Source organism: Coptis chinensis, chromosome 4 (genome assembly GCF_015680905.1).
Source record: "Coptis chinensis isolate HL-2020 chromosome 4, ASM1568090v1, whole genome shotgun sequence".
Lineage (NCBI taxonomy): Eukaryota > Viridiplantae > Streptophyta > Magnoliopsida > Ranunculales > Ranunculaceae > Coptis > Coptis chinensis.
The window spans coordinates 2728086-2745786 of record NC_141459.1 but is presented as its reverse complement, the minus strand read 5'-3'; the positions used below and the strand labels follow the sequence as shown (position 1 = coordinate 2745786).

At 35.8% G+C, this 17701-nt stretch overlaps 2 protein-coding genes and 1 pseudogene across 4 annotated transcripts; 1 reads left to right on the top strand and 2 right to left on the bottom strand.

The window, feature by feature from the left end:
* Positions 1 to 3213, top strand: OGG1 (8-oxoguanine-DNA glycosylase 1). The gene is given in 5 exon segments (XM_086606219.1): positions 1 to 496; positions 498 to 796; positions 1810 to 2020; positions 2399 to 2618; positions 2709 to 3213. Coding segments are annotated over 5 exon segments (1233 nt in total). The 5' UTR covers positions 1 to 43; the 3' UTR covers positions 2759 to 3213.
* Positions 3214 to 5659: 2446 nt separating this feature from the next.
* LOC147501188 (putative serine/threonine-protein kinase WNK11 pseudogene) lies at positions 5660 to 7035 on the bottom strand (annotated as a pseudogene). Its single transcript, XR_015219783.1, has one exon. The product of XR_015219783.1 is annotated as a putative serine/threonine-protein kinase WNK11 pseudogene (transcript).
* Positions 7036 to 7824: 789 nt separating this feature from the next.
* Positions 7825 to 17518, bottom strand: BGAL10 (beta-galactosidase 10). Of its 2 annotated transcripts, none has more exons than XM_086606216.1 (19): positions 17299 to 17518; positions 17117 to 17212; positions 16925 to 17037; positions 16775 to 16841; positions 16558 to 16654; positions 15508 to 15647; positions 14762 to 14850; positions 14368 to 14473; positions 14185 to 14272; positions 13939 to 14057; positions 12427 to 12591; positions 11793 to 12001; positions 11333 to 11442; positions 10914 to 11023; positions 10416 to 10523; positions 10183 to 10293; positions 9780 to 9991; positions 8557 to 8893; positions 7825 to 8150 (listed from the first exon to the last, which is right to left on the bottom strand). In XM_086606216.1, exons 1-19 carry the CDS (start codon positions 17464 to 17466, stop codon positions 8043 to 8045), a joined length of 2553 nt encoding a protein of 850 aa, XP_086462342.1. In that variant the 5' UTR covers positions 17467 to 17518; the 3' UTR covers positions 7825 to 8042. The 2 variants fall into 2 exon arrangements, with proteins under 2 accessions (XP_086462342.1, XP_086462344.1); XM_086606218.1 differs by having other exon boundaries at positions 15508 to 15651; positions 16562 to 16654.
* Positions 17519 to 17701: the final 183 nt, after the last annotated feature.

The window sequence follows — 17701 nt, the reverse complement described above, 5'->3', positions numbered from 1 at the left end:
TCCGTTGTTTTGGCACGAGACTCTGTTGAATTTGGAACCAAATATGAAGATGATCCAATTTTTAAGAAGTGGATTAACAGTGATGAAGAGACAAAGAACACCAACAACAAAAACTCCATTAATCTCCTCAAACCCACTTCCTTCAACAACTCAAAAACCACCACATCTCAAAAACCCCAAACCCATTTCCATCACTTCTTCATTCAAACAAATCAAAACAAGAACTCTCATTCCAAAAACACCCTGCACCTCACAAACCATTACTTGGCAACCCCTCAATATATCAAAAACAGAACTTTACTTACCTCTGACATTTCCAACTGGGCAAACATTTAGATGGAAACAAACTGGGGTTTATCAATACACAGGTGTTATTAAGTCCCACCTTGTTTCATTAAAACAGCTTGACAGTGGTAACGGTGATGTTGCATTTTATGTTCATAGGACTAATCATGAGTGTAATGTTAAGGAAGCTTTGAATGATTATCTCAACGTGGGGCATTTCGTTACGCGAAATGTGGGAAGGGTTTTCGGCTTGTGATTTAAGGTTTAAGGATGTTGCGTTGAGGTTAGGCGGTGCTAGGGTACTTAGACAAGATCCTTTTGAGTGTTTAGTTCAGTTTCTTTGTTCTTCGAATAATAATATTGGGAGGATTACTGGGATGGTTGATTTTATTTCGTCGTTAGGTGTTTATTTGGGGAGTGTTGAAGGGTTTGATTTTCATGAGTTTCCGTCTTTGGAACGCTTGTCGTTGGTTTCTGAGAATGAATTTAGAGCTGCTGGTTTTGGATACAGGTTGGGTATTCTTTACGTTTTTGTTTAGCTGCATTTTGTTTTTTGTGTATCATTATTTGTTAAGTAGCTGTTTGCCCATCTATTTGGATCATTTTAATATCAATAGGATGAATCATGAATTAGGCTTATCACTGCTCACTATCTTGGAACTTATACTATTCATCAGAAAGATGGATTGTCTCAATGCAAGCTCAGTCAAGCTTCATATTTGCATTGCTGTTCACTAAGAATGACTTTTGACTATTGATTGAACCTTGTAAAATGTGTACTGGCATGGTCACAAGCTCATGCACCCAAGGTGAATTATGTTAAAGATTATGTGGAGTGAAGTTTATAGCGTCAGTATGTCAAGGGTATATAGCATTAATTTGAACCTTCATAACTCGGAGATAGCCCTCCTCTTAGAAGTAGTATATATTGATGTATCTACTATCCAGCAAATATTTTTAGTATGTTATGTATATCATCTTGGAACCTATATCCATTCTCTATGTATAGCATTTTAACCTTCATATTTGCATTACTGTATAGGAAGAATGATATTGAGTCTTGATTGAACCATGTGACACGTGTTTTCACATCCTAAAGAACTCTTGCACCTAGGTGAGTTGTTTTAGAAGTTATGTGTTGTGGAGGTTATAGCATCAATAGGTTAAGGGTATATACTATTAATTTGGAAGTGTTCCTCCTCGGGGATTGTCTGTCTACATTATTTCAATATAAGCTACCAAAGATATCAGCATACAATTTTTTTTTTTTTTAAATTTAAATTCTCTGAAAATTATGATTAATCGCTTTAAAACATAGGAAGGGGAATTCGGACTCTTTACCAACAGAAACATGTCAAATTCTACATGAAGCATTTTCACAATCCAGCATGCAGCCAAATCATTTTTTCCTCTATTCCATCTACTTTTTATAGTTTTTTCAAGATATTCAACATATGGTCTTTTGACCATTCCCATCTGACATTTTTACCATTTGTTCTTTTGGTTGTTGCGAATGGTGAACAGGGCAAAGTACATAGTTGGCACAGTTAAGTCCTTGCAATCAAAACCTGGTGGAGGTGCAGAGTGGCTTGCTTCTCTTCGTAATTTGGATCTTAATGAAGTCGTTGAAGCTCTCTGTACTTTACCTGGTGTTGGTCCCAAGGTCGCAGCCTGCATTGCTCTATTTTCATTGGACCAACACCATGCTATTCCTGTTGATACACATGTCTGGCAGGTATGCGGCATGCTTCTGTTTTAATTCTGTTTTGATTGCTAAAACATGCAAACTGGCTCTTTCACTTATCACCAAAAAACAAACATAGATTGGTCTACATTTGGTGATTCAAAAACTGAACTTGTAACGGCTGATGGTAGACGATTAAATGAGAAAATTGTAGAGGCATGATTTACATTCCCTTGGCTTCTAGTTGAGGTTTATAGTCTTAGTAAATCAGGGCAAAGATTCACAACATGAAATTTTTGCATACTTGACATTCAGAGATTTGTGTTTGATGAAATGTTTCTGCATCTGCATCTTGCTAACTATATACCGTACTTTTATTGACTGCCCTCAAGTTCTGATATATGTTCATGTTGTTGGGGTTGAGCCAAGATTGCAACTAGATATCTGATACCAGAGCTTGCAAATGCTCGTTTGACGCCAAAGCTATGTATACGCGTGGCAGAAGCCTTTGTGAGCAAATTTGGCAAATATGCTGGTTGGGCACAAACTGTTCTTTTCATTGCCGAGCTACCATTGCAAAAGGCCCTTCTCCAACCAACTTTTGAAAGTCAGAAGAAAAAGAAATCTATCCGTAACAAAGGAGAATCAGGTATTGACTGGCACAATTTAGTTCACAGTTAATCCCAATCTATACTGCGAGTGTAATAAAATTTCAACTGTGGTTTTAACTTATTATAAGGTTTTGATGAGCACTCTGGTGGACGAGAATGCCAAACCCACAACTGTTGAGATGGAGATAAGCAAGCAAAAGGGATGGAAGGCAAGAAGCTAGCCTCTTTCCTTTACTCAATTGCCTTCACTAAAGCAGCACTAAAATGAAGCACTATTGAGTTGAGCGAGGTAGTGCCTATCAAGGAAGATAATCCGATAAGGCCATTGCTAGAAAGCCGATGTCTCAGATGACCATTGATGTACTAATACATATAATTGTTATGTCCATAAAGAGCCAAATTGATTGACTGAAGCCTTAGTGTTGGTTCTGAGATTAGTGTTAGTGCGATGGAGAGGCCTACATGAGTTATTACTATTTCTACAAATGCTCACTTTAGCTAAAAAAGAGTTGTTACTATTCTAAGAGATCACAGAACGTCATGTGTTGTCACGGCGTTGTTCTATGCAAATGTATGAAAAGGTGGCTAAACTCCTAGTTTTCCATTTATTTGAAATTAACATTCTGTTAAGAATTCATGGCCTTCCCAATGATCATGTGTTGCAGGTTTGTTGTATACTTGTATAAGATTCATTTACAAGTAACTTAATTGGTATGTTTACAAAAGGAGTTCACATTCGTCCTGTTAAACTTCTAGCGCTTCACCATGTTCACTATAAACATCGTAAAGCTCTGCATATGACTCTAAGCACACGATAAAAAGAGCAACAAAATTAAATGTTCTTGGTTAATAGTCTGTACAATGCTCACAACTCTGAAATGAAAATATCAACAAGCAAGAAAACAGTCAGCAGCGCACATTGAAAGGTCTATTATCGATCGAAAAACAGTCTCATTCACATAATGCAACCAAACTGGTACTCATCTGTCATACACAATTACTCATTAGGCTTTCACACTATACATAGAAGACATAAAACGATTCAACAATAATAGAGACATATCCAAAATTCCATTCAACTGCATCAAATGGACTGATTCGTAATATCAAATACATCATCACCCAAAGATTTTACTAACTAAGCTAGAAGTCACTTACAAAATGTGTGGGCAAGTCTACCCCAGACCTCTGGTATCATCACCCAAAAGTTTTACCAACTGAGTTAGAAAGCACTTACCAAATACATCTTAGCTTGTTTAACAATCTTCACAAACTTCACCAAGATGACACGCATCCAACGGCTGGTCACAAGTCTCAACTACCATGAATCAGGAATCTAGAAATTGGGCTCTAGACACTTTCTTTAGTGTGTTTTTTATTTAGAGAAAGACCAATATTATTTTTTGATTCTACTCCAATTTTAGCAACACATCACTTTTTGGGTGTATTAACTGTTTTTTAAACTTCTTATTTCTCTTTTTTACCCTTTTATTTGTAACTGCCAATTTCTTCCACAAATAAATAATACAAAAATTTAATGTGCACAGCCATGCGTGTGTGTTCATCGTTATTGCTTCAAGATGTACTGCAATCAAATAATACAATTGTCTTATAAAAAAAAATCATTTGTCTTTTCACAATTTCACAATTTGAATTACATCAAGCTTAAACATGTTATTCAAAATTATCAGAGATGCATTTTAAATTGTTAAAGTTGTATTGAAATTAGTTGTAATCAACATACATTTTTTCCGTTTTTGAAGTTGATGTTTTCCACATTGTTTTGGTCTCTCCAGAAATTCATCTCACTTTTAATTGGAATTTTATAGATTTCGGATGAATTTTAATTATTTTGATTAACCCATTACCTTTTTGGTAAGAATTTGAGTTGGGACTAATAAAAGCAAAATTCCAACCGATGTCAAATTTCAGTTTTTATAAAGGAAAAACAAAAAAAAAAGTTTGTTATTTCCTCTGAACTTAAAAAATTTGTGTCTGTGTACCTATACCCAATTTCCTGAATCAGGAATCCCTAGATGGTCTATGGAACTCGCACATTAGCTCAATCCAACAGAACGTCCACCATAAAAACAGTGCAAGCCAATCAATACCTTCCTTTTACATAGCTGACATCTAGCAACATAATTTTGATATTGCCTCAACCAAATCCACAAGCATATCCTTCAGCCTAAGTTCCAACGCATAGTCACAAATTCGGAATTAGGTATCAATTCGGTAGAGAAGAAATCGTTAATTCGTACAAATTTGTTAAAAAAATCAGAAAAAATTAGGAAAACCATAAATAATTAAAACATAAAATAGTATGTAGTGTGTGATTGTGCATCATGTCAGGATTGTCAGGGTTATTTCGAGCATATATTAAATTCAAAATTTACAAATATATATATGTAAAGTCTTGCTATATCTTACGATATCCTCATATAAAAAATCATAAAAAATCGGTAAACATCGAGAATTGGAAGACTTTTACCGTTTTTATTGTTTATTCATTTTGAAATTCGGTAATCTTTATAGCAAGAAAATATTTGTTGTTTAATGAACAGCATGACAACATTTGTGGGAGCAACACTGCAATTTCCTTCATAATCATATGAAGGGATGATATAGGATGATATCATTTAACCTAGATGCATAAAACAAGTTACTATAGAAAATCAAGAACATGAGAATATTGTAAGACGGATGAGCATTAACAATTTATAACCCACCCTTCCAACAGCAGAGATCTTTCCAATTGGGCGTGGCATAGAAACAAACTTCAAAGTTCCTGAGGAAAAAATAAATCAGTTCTAGTACTTCTAAAAACGACAAACAGATTTTCTAATAAAATTTCAGTGTCAGAAACTGCCTCAACCACAGCCGATGCTCAAAGGAGTAGTGAGACTGCAGTTTAAATGCCTGTTCAAACAAATCAATCATCTGGTTTCGCTATCTTCCACTATAGGGGTTGTCTGATCCAACTAATGCTACATATTCATTAAAATCCTAGGTTCACGATTTGGAGCAGGTGCAGTGTAATCTCACAAAACACTAGCACTGGATAAATCAATCAACGAAGGATACCAAAAAAAAACTTTATTAGGTGGAAAATGTTATGTACAATTTCTCTCATCAATTCATTAAGAATCGGATAGCTAAAAATTGCTAGAAAAATAAAAACACCAGTAACTAAATTGATCTAAAGAATAAGAAGCAATGTTGTTGTCGTCGTTATCAGGCATCATCATCATCGTTGAGGCCGTTAAAGAATGGATCTTTGAGTAGGTCAGTAGCAGAAGGTCTTGCCCTTGGTTTAGCAAGGCACTTCTCAATAAATGCCTTAACCTGGAGATCCTTGACTTTCTCTAACGCTTGAGGTCTCACCCCAGAACACACTTTTTTATAGATCTTAGCAACGTTGTCACACTCCATGTAAGGAATCTCCATCGTCACCATCTCCAGCACGCACATTCCATACGAGTAAATATCCACCATTTCTGTGTAGTCCTCCTCATACAACTCCGGCGCCATGTACTCAGGTGTCCCCACTGCAGAATGCGCCGCATGACTCCTTCCAACAATTGCTGCCAACCCAAAATCTCCAATCTTCACCTCTCCAATGTTCCCATTAATGAAAACATTTGCACAATTTAAATCACGATGAATAATGCATGGCTCGTGTGTATGAAGGTAATCCAAACCCTTCAATATCTGCCTTGACCATTTCTTCAAGGCTTTAACAGACACATGGCGATGCTTCTTCCTGTAGTCTCTCAAACTACCAGACGTACATATCTCTGTAATGAAATTCAACGTGTTGTACTCCTTGTCCGTCCAGTAATTATACAAAGATATAATATTATTGTGATTCAAATCACTAAGCAATCTAACTTCAGAGAATAAACGAGGTATAATCCATTCGTTATCTGAGAACTGACCCAAGTCAACTTGATTCCATGCAATTTCAATCCCTTCTTCTTGATCAAACCCTCTATATACCTTTTTCATTGCTCCTTTGCCTAGTAAATCATTATAACGACCATATCTACCCGTTGGATCAACTTCCACAAACGGCTCAGCGTCTTTATCTAATAAATCCGGACTCATCCTCGGCATCTTCTTCTTTTTGGTGTTAACTTCTTGAAGAATGTATTACAACCCTAAAAAAGACAACTTGAAAGAAAGAAAAAAAAAAAGATACGTAAACGACAACGATCAAATCATTACTATAGAAAAACATATGACTAAGAAATAACATGAACGAGCTTCTCTAAGATATAAAATTCCACTACTATGAAGAACACCCATTGTTGTTGTTTTTATTTTCTTGGTCTATGTTTATTTTCTCTCGGGGCTGATTTTTTTTTTTGTTTGTTTGTTTGTTCAGTCGAGGGTTTTTATCTCCCTTAATAAGAGTTTGATTCGTCATTCGTGTGAGAGAGAGAAATATTATATTATATCCCCACGTGCTTTTGAGTAGATTTGGTAGGGTCAGTACGGTCCACATGACCAATTTTAAAATAAAAATAAATAAATAAATAAAAAGTCGATTTCTTTTTTTTTTTTTTTTTTTGGTAGTTATAAATTTATAATTCTTTTCTACTCCAATCTTTATTAAACCGACTAGTAGAATTGTTAAATTTTCTTTATAGAATTTAGCTCAAACAGTAGAGTGGTGCTTCAGAACACTAGTGATTCTCCACTACTTTTTAAGAGATGGTGGTCCGAGCCCACCAATATCCATCCATTAGTGCTAGTGGGTTGCTCCTAGGGCGGCTCTATTCTATAGCCAAATAAACAAGTGCTTAGAGCCCCGCAGCCCAAGGGCTCCCAATATAACTTAGCTTCAGCCCATTATTTTAAGGAGTTATAACATTTTAAATTAGAAATTATAAAATTAAATTAGTTATAAAACCCTTTGTTTCACTCTTCACATTAGCAATCGGGTTTTGCTTAGCCCCCAAATATTGATGCAGTGTGCCGATTGTGGTAACAACGCTAGGATCCTATGATAAGCTTCAAGTTTTGTTTAATATTGCATACTTATTACGGGATCCTTTAATAAGTTTCAAGTTTTGTTTCAAATTGCATACTTTTTACGGGATGGGAATAGGATTGCATGGGCAAGTTTAATAGTTGATATTCAGTTGTGCTTTCTCTTGTTGTAGTGATTATGTTAGTTACTACATGCTTTTGCGGGAAAGTTTTGTTATTAGTGAACATTTTCCTTACTATCATCGAGGATTTGTATCAAACTACCACTCAAAGATTTAGTTACTAACTCAATCCCAAAATTCTCGTAAAGTTCACAATAAGTGCTTAGCACAGAATGCACTGCCGTAAAGGTTTTAGGATTGCACTTCTCCTTGTAATTTGTGTCAAGATGACTGAATAATCAACAACTTACAACATGGGAACAACATTACATGTGGTACAAAATCCAGTATTGAACAAATTGGTTCTCAGCTGCAGATAGCTTCAACTGCAAGCTTCTTTGTCAAGCTGGGGCACAAATCCGTGAACTGATCCTTTGACAATTCTACAGCACATCCAATTTTGTTTAGGCAAGCCTGTCATAACAAAGTACAATTAGCCAATAAGTCAGTTGTTAAAAGGCTATCAAGGATCGCACATGGCTAATCCTTGGTTCAAAGCATCAACTGAATACTATATCGGACCTCCCATTTATAAATCCATGGTATAAGAAGATAGTAGCTAAACAATTCCCCCAAGGTATATAGTTGCATGCAATGAAATTATAAATATTGACCATTCGAAAGCGTCTGTTTGTGGGATATGCAATATATTGTGATTGTGTAGAATTTTCTAGAATGTAGATTATCTGAAGTAGGTATTGCTGATTAAGTTAATGTCTTCCACTTAAAACATGGTTCATACAATATGGCAACTAACCCTATCATTAAGATGATTTCAATACACTCCTAAAGCAAGTAACGAGAGATGAATATGATTTACCTTCTCAACCACAGTTATTGAATTTGGATCATGGCAAGATCCCTTGCTGTAAGATCCACATTTCCCACTCGGAATTCCAAAGCTTGCAAATTTAATGTTGGAAATAAGAGTGCCTTCAGGGCATTTCAGGTGGATACTTGCTCTTGTTCTCCTATCACTATTAATGTTTTTGTCCCAAGATTCAAGATCAAAAGAAGGATAATCCTCTGAAATGCGACCACAGACACTTGTTGTTCGTCGTCTTGAAAATTTGATCTTAGTTGGGTCCCCGCCTTTCTCCTCGAAGATCACCAGAACGTTTCCAGAAGGCCGAAACCAAGACCTTGGAACGTGATACCTAAATCAGAAGAAAGAACTATAAGTACTTAGAAAATGATTTAAAATCCATGACTGTTCCTACCCCCTCCTCTCCTTTTTGACTGACTGTGTGGAACAAATGGATTATGTTGTTGAGGACATCAAGGAGTGCAACTTCATGTAGACGAGAATGACTCTCCCCACATTTGGCTGTTTCTTCAACCAAAAATCATTCCTACTGCCAGACAGTTTGGGTGACGTGACACTAACTAACAGACAGTAGCTTCTATTAGACATTTAGACATACTTCCTGGTTCCTGGAATACCATTATTGGCTGAAAAAATTAATATTGTCGCATTTCATCTAAAAAGAAAACTATATATGCGGTGATCTCTAAGTATGTGGATTAGTAGGGTAGAATATGCCACTCCAGCAGTGGAAGTTCAAGTTCGATCTCTGCTTCCTTTGACAGCTGGACAAGTGAACAATTTAAGAGAAATTGCCTATGGAACTAGTAAAGGACTAAAGAGATATACAAAATAAACAGCTTACAAAAATTGTGTAGGGGTGTCTTTCCTTTTCTAAGAGCTCAACTGAGTCATCTCTGATTTTACGCATTTTGAAATGTAATCAGAATCATCCAAGATAAAATTCAACCTTGAATATCTGACACAAACACTTGCAAAGATGCCCCAAAGCATATGCATCCAGAATATTAGAATTTTCCAAGTTTAAGGGAAAAACTAAGTTGAATGGTGGTTTTCATGCCACTTTTTTCTTTTTCTTTTTTCCCTTTTATGTCACAATTTCTGAAAATCATAATTTAAGTGTGACAGGGTAATTTTGAGCATAAGAGGACAACCAAGTTGATAAAACTATGAGTTTCTTCTGTTTCTGTAAATTCAGTCTTTGTTAGTGGTGTTACCATCTTTGAGTTGGTTCTCCGCAACCAGTGCTGCATTTGTTTGGGCTAAATTTTCCTCTGTAATCGCATTCGGCAGGGCACTCCTCATGAATAGAGCTTCTTCTAGGCCAATATCTTCCTATTTCTTGACCGTTAAGCCAAGCTAGGCCTTTTCCCATGTCTATCATGTCCAGACCAATCGGTTCATCTCCAGATGGGGGATCCACAATGGCCTGCAATATCAACCAGGTTTAGTTTTCTTAAAGAACCGAATAATCAATTTCTTAAACAGGCTAGAGAGGATTACTGCATCACCAATTTCTTTACTATTCCATATACACGTGGTAGAGTCCCTCATTGTGTTATACACAATGCATTATTGCCTTATTGTTCAATGGCCTTAACACCATAATACTATACTCACCTTATACCAGGTGAGAGGCTGATCTTTAGGTGGCTCTGAACTTGATTGCCACTTGACACTATTCAGGCCAATTTCCTGGTAAATTTTAAGGTGCTCTCCCTCCAATCCAATCTGAAAAGAAAGAAAGAAGCAGAAAGAAAAAATAAAATAGGTTAAGACTATTAGAACTCTGAAGACACAGAGCCTACAGAGAAACATCAAGCTTAGAAGAGAGTTATAGCATAAAGTACTACCTTATAAGTCCAAGCATATGAAGACAAGTCAACCATTCCATTCTTGAACCCCTTTAGCGTTACACTTGTCAGACCTGCCCCTACCCATTCATAAAATGGACCTGCATTCTAAAACAGAAAAAATTGAACCAATAAGGAAATTAGAACATTAATAAATATCTGGACTGTCCGGGAAATATCTATATAATGTAGCTATATAATACTAAAATAGTGTATCTGGCCCATTTGAGACTCAAACTTTTATGTGGCTTCAACAGACTTCCCTTTAACAGATTTCAGTTCAGTGGAATAAGGAAATAAAAAACATAACAAGAGCCCCAGGCGCATCTATGCAAGTGTTAGTCTCCTTTACAAGTTTACAACCCAACTTCTACATGGTTTCTGTATCCTGTCAAATTCTGATGTCGGCCCTTACACTAAAATATAATGATATGGTATTGCCATTGACACATTGTTAGAATCACAAATCAGAAGCACTTTCCGTAGATAGTAACTTACTTGTAATCCAACAGTCATGCTAAGGAGTGCAATCTCGTTGTCCCCTGCCTTGAGAAGAATGGGACTTTCAAATTCAAAGGCGGAACGCGAGCCATTTCCAGATGCACTTGCTATATATAAATGAAGAAACGGCCTTGTAAGAACATTCATTTGATGACAAGTTAATATGTCTTAAGAACTTGGTCATAAAAGTGATATTGCACCCCCATTCAGCACTTTAAACCTACTTCCCCAAAAACTATTAAAAAACCTATATATAAAAAGGTAAGGGAATACTTAAAACCGCATGATCGGTTAAGGCATGATCGGCACTCAAACAAACAGAATTGCACTCTAAGATATTATCCAAGGATTTCACAGGCAGACGTATAACTGGCATCTGTAGTTAGAACTTAGAAGATAGAAAAGTTGATCAGTACCTTGTAATTTCTGATTCACAAAAGCATGGAGAGCATGACCCTTTGATGAAACTGCAAGAATCGGTTGATTTCCATTGGATAAGAATTCTTCATTTTCGTTAACATGCAACCTGCCACAAAATATAGTTTGAGACCTTGTCAGTATCTCGGAATAACGTGAGTTAAACCTTTTTTACATTCACATGTCCTTGAAATTTGCATAAATGTTTACAGCAAAGTCGCAAATAATATTTTAGAGTAAAACGGAAAAGAAGATTTTACAGCAAGTATAAAGTCTTATTCCAAATCTATGCAGTTGGCTAGGATTGTCTACAGTAAATGAGCTCCAAACACACCAACATATGTTTACGACATTCATGTGTAAGAGGTGTCTGACACGTACACTAAAAATACAAGTAGTTTGCAAACTGGAGTTTAATCTAACAGACTTTAATTTGATAATACCAATACCAACACCAACCTTGTTGTGTACCAGAGATAATCAGTAGTGTCTTTTGTGGTGTTTATATGGTCAACAAAGTCATTTCTGACAAAGTCAGCTTCTCCCCAAATTCCCGATTGTTCCACGTATACATCCCACTGGGGGCTTTTAGACTCCTTATCAGGTGACATCATCGATGCTTGCAAATATTCTGGTACCATATCCACTATAGATGTTTGAAAGCTGACCTGTTTAAAATTTTCATTTGAAAGGCATTTCATTAGATACAAATCTTGCTTACTTAGCAAAAAAAATGAAAAAAAGGTGCATCTCTAAGTTAATATGACAATGCCAAAAGGCATACTGCAGTAGTTCTTGTGTATAAAATGGTAGTTCTACCAGCCAATGACATAACATTCTAACCCATGACAGTATATTTTGTCAGCCCTTGTGCATCAGATAAGTATGCAGAGTAAGATGTGGTTCATCTTAGTAATAGTTATTGTCTGTTTACAGGAGCAAATTCATACTCTTGAGGCATATATCAGAAGGATTAGAATGCATTACTACAATGAATTCATGACAAGGAGCATGAATCTTAGAACTGAGCAATGGCTCGAACGAGTGAAATAGAAAAGGAAACAACTATGTAGCAAGCACATAAGATAGGCACCTGTGCAGTGTTAAAGGCGACGTTCTTGCAGTCCGGAAGAATACTAACTGACCAGGGAGGAAGGTGATACGACACATTCTGAAAAAACACAGTTTTCTCATTTTCTTCATCCATGTTAGATATGAAGGCAGCACACCCTCCTAGAGAGTCAGCATAAACATCGGCCTGCATAGTTTGTGAAACTTGAATGAGACTTTGCATAGTAAGTGTGGTTGGTAGCACATGCAATTAAGAGAAGAAAAGAGAATAAATTATCTCATCCCATTAGAAGGATGGTGAACTTATATTATTGTTGCTGATCAAAAGATATTATATTATTGTTAATGGTAAAAGATGTTTGGAGAGAAAAGAGATAAAAAGAGGATACGATCTTAGTTTTCGGCCTTGTATCACTAAATATATATAAGAAAATAACAGGGTTTTACATAATAGAAACTTCGTCTTAGAACTGGGTAAATCCCCTCGAGGCATGTCCTCTTAAAACTCTAACAAGGATTTCACCTCATAAATATCCACGACGGTTTTTGGTTTATATAGTACGAACACTTGATAGAAAGGAACCTAAAGTGTATACTGAATGTACATCACTAAGAGAATGCCTAAAGGTAGAGCACTAGAGCCAACGGTTACATACTTACATGAACATCTCAAATTTGATATGTGTTTCTGATGTGTGTGGTGTCAAAGTAGACAACAGTACGTACACAGGAGGCTTATCAGTGTATGGAAATTAAGAAATGCTAAAAGCTCAAACAAATAATTCAGATTGACAGTAAGATGTAGATTGGACTTTGCAATATGTTGACAGCGTAACAGCTGGAATACACAACAAGCCGATTGAAAAGAACGTACACCAAATGAACATAAAATGTAAAGTTATTTTACCGTAAAATGAATGAGAACAAAATTATTTTTATTTCCCATACTCAGTCTCAAAACACAATTAAGGCTCTGAAAAGAAACAAGGTGTAAATTTTCACAACATTTTTGCACTGTATTGCTCTCCACTTGGGCGGAGTAGAGGCGTATTTATTACACACTAGGTGAAAAAAGTTGCCAAGGTTATAGCAATATTGCTAAAACATGGACTTATGCTGCATCAATTTCCAAAATCAAGTTTTACACTGGTAGGAGTACCTTTTAACACCCAAATGAAGAGAGTTTACACACTCAAAAGTCAACGCACAAAGAGCAACTATGGGTCATACTCAACAATAGCACCCCTTTTATAATTCCATTCAAAAAGAATCATCAATCTGAAGTTAGTGATAACTCAGCTACTGAGCTTGTACATATATTATTTTCAAGTTAACTAAATTACGGTAGGTCGAAAAATAGTTAACTATAGTTGGCTGACTCAGATCACGTCGAAAGTGAGTTCTAGTGATAGTATGAATTGAATTGACTCAGATCATGATACCTTAAAAATATTTCTTGATCTTGAAAAATCTAAAATAATTAAGAAAATGTACATAAAACTATATGATTTCATTTAAAAGATTAGACATTCACCTCCTGCAAAGGACCAAGAGACAAAAGAGTTGGCTCACCATGGAGCAGTGCGTGTTCACATAACTTTATGGCTTGATGAAGTTGCTTTAGATGTCCCCATTTTGGTAGCCTAGCGACACCTAGAACCATTTCAAGAACAGTTTAGAAATATCAATGTAAATCGGATGAGAGAAAGAGTTTATATTGAAGTATGACTACATTCGTTTTTTTAAACTTCAACTTTGAATGTTGCAGAGAATAACTCACCGTATTCATCAATGGGTGCATCATAATCATAGCTCGTCGTAATAAATGGCCCCCCTGAAGTGCGACCAAAGTTTGTCCCGCCATGATACTAAATTAAAGAAAAATAAGATAGAAATAAAAAACTACAAACAAAGTAACACGTAGATTTAGCATCTGTTAAGGTATAAGTTTGATATAAGATACCATGTAATAATTGTTAAGACTGCCGCCCTTTTGGATAAAACGAGCAACAGCATAAGCAATGTCTTCAGGTGGCCTGTGAGGATCTCTGGATCCAAATGTTTTGAACCTGAAAAACATGAAGAACAATACTAATCATAAACTTCGAGGAAAAACAATTTACTCTCAATGATGCTATCTTAAGTAAAGTCCAGTCATTTCTCTCCAGAACTGGCAAAATGTTATGTACCAAGTATGAAATATAAATAGCTAATAGCAATACAATTCCGTGATCAGAAACAAACACTTCACAACCAAATTATTTGTTCTCTGTAAGTAGCACTTATATTATTTGATCAAACATAAAAGGTCTCGTAGCTACAACGGGAAAACACAAACAGAAAAAGAACATATTTACCATCCAGGCCAATTTTCAGTCCAAAATTTTGGTTTGTTGACAGAATTTGGTGTGAAATGGTCACAGTAAAATGAATTGCAGGTGTTGATCTGCATTGCAACAAATAGAGCTTTATAACCAATAATTTTCAATTCTCTACGTTCTTCATTTATAGACAATCAAATTCCATTTCAATTAGATAAACTGAACCTTATCTGAAGAATAATTAGATAATTGTAAACATAACTTCTGTATGGTGATAGGCCCAAATTAGGCCACTTCCAGAGCTAATCTAAGGAGTAAATTTTGCAACAGAGGAAACAATGCTTTAAAAGTTCCGCTCTGGTCATGGGACGTTCATAGAGACTACTATAGACTCTGCTTTAAACATTATAGTTTTTTTTTATTTTTCGAAGAGAATTTGATAGAGATACATACTAATTATCACATGCCGGATAAAATACCATCAGCCTGAACTGGACAATGGATTACTTTCGGATTCTAATGGCACCTATAAATCTGATTGTAATAAAATTTGATTCCATTGACATCCCACCATGACCAGTAAGAACTAGCCGGCTTTGCATTTGATTTATCTTGTAATTAGGTGGCGTCTGTGTTGTGTGCTCTTTCTTGATTTTGCTTTCTTAATAGATTACCTCAATCTAAGCATCTGTTGTTTCTCTTTGTTTTAACTATAATTTGCTTCAAAAAGAGATCAATCATTTATCACCATGAAAAACTTAAAAGTGTGATAGAACCCTTACCACCGGATCAGGAGCATCATACTGCTGGCACATTATCCATGGTACACCTGTGTCCTGAGATAGAGCCATCTTCGCAGCCCACATCGCATATGGCTTTCCTCCATCTCCATAGACACTTTCAATGTCCCCGTATTCATTTTCTATCTGCAGTAAAGAAATATATACAGGTCAGACCAAAGTTACAGATAATGCACTTTGAATAAGAAAAATCTTATCAACCGAAAAAATGTTTTAAAAGAGTCTATTGGCAATGTTGTTATTGGATAGTGGAAGCAATTGGCAAATTTCTTTCGTGAAATTTCATTCTAGTTCCTAATCTAAGGACCTTCTAAATAAGAGCAAGAATTAGTTAATGTTCAGTTTTGTCAATGTGCATCGCTTCCATTCCTTTGGTTTTGCAATTTGTTACGACTTCTCCTCTTAATGATTAAGACAGCCACACACAAGTTTTGGTTCTAAGTTTCCACTCAACCTAAATCTGATCCCTCTCTAACTCTGTTTCCACTCTATGCCCTTTTGGTGGGTAGTGATTTGGAGGCTCTTCAATAACCCCACAGAACAGTATGGCCCATGGGAGAGCTTTAAGAAACTTAGTTTTTTTAGCAGCTTCAACCCAAATTCTTGAATCGACTAGAATATTGATGATACAAAGAGGTTAACATTCAGGAAGACTCAGTCACCAAATTGAGTGAAAGAAGTTAAGCCATAAACGTTTCATAGAAGAGAGGGTTTTCTTAACTCTAAGTTCACATCCATCCTAACCTTGAGGTCCAGAGTCTGAAAGAATCTTTTCTAAACTTACGTTTTGGAGTTGAATGAACCTAAGGAATGGTTTATTGACTTTATTCTCCTATTCTTCTTCATAGTCCGAGGTGCATTAACCTATTTCATCTACCTAAATTTTAACAATTTTCTCTAAGATTTTCTCATGGGATCCGTAAAGTGCATACCTTAATAAACCATTATATAAGTTCTAGAGGGATCTTAAATTTTCTCTTCTTTCATTTTTTATCAGAAAAATTGTGCCTTAACAACAATGACACTTCAGACTTGCCTGGGCTAAGATGATAGGACCTCCTTGTGACGCAAAAAACTTCTCACGCTTCATCATGTTCACTATAAACGTTGTAAAGCTCTGCATATGACTCTAAAACACACAATAAAACAATAAATAAATAAAAATAGATGTTCTTGGTTAATAGTCTGTACAATGCGCACAACTCTGAAATGAAATTATCAATAAGCAAGAAAACAGTCAGCACCATACCTTGAATGGTTCACTATCAGTTCGAAAAACAGTCCCATTCACATAATGCAACCAAACTGGTACTCCACTGTCATACAAAATTACTCATTGGGCTTTCACACTACATATATTGAAGACATAAATAAAACTAATCAACAGTAATAAACATACCCAAAATTCCATTCCGCCGCTACAAATGGACCGATCCGTAATATCAAATACATTTTAGCTTGTTGAACAATCCTCACAAACTTTACCAAATCCCATCTACCCCCAAAATAATACTAAACACATCCAACACATTGAAATCAGTACAAATTTTTATTATAATATATAAGAAAAAGATTAAAACAAAGAACTGACATTTCCAGGAGAAAGCTCATGACCATTCCAGAAAACATAAGTTTCAATGACATCAATCCCACCTTCTTTCGCAGTTTTAACTAATCCCGGCCACATCTACTCAGAAACATTATTTATATTAAAAATAAGCAATAAAGAAATGATATTTAAAATGTGAAAAGAGTAGATATAGCCTAACTTACACCGGGAACACTACGAGGATAATGAATGGAAGCAGATAAAAGAAGCTTCCTTTGGCCATCAATGATTAATGACCGACGGTCGTAAGTCACATTAGCTGCCAAAGTAACTGAACATAAACTTAAGAAGAAGAAGAAGAAGAAGAAAAAAACAAGGCTTCTCTCAGCCATTGTTGAGTTCAGTTATGTTTTGCAAGTGAGAAGAGAGAGAGAGGTTTAAGTGTAAAGCAGAGTGTTTAAGTATTGCGTTATAGTAAATAAACTTATAATGTGTGTACGTACTTGAAAAGTTGAAAATGAGTTTGAAAGTGATGGGGAGAAGAGATTAGCGCGTGGGATGTTTTTTTGTTTTGTTATTTTAAGACCGCGGGAAGTAATGAATACAAGTGAACTGACACAAGATTTT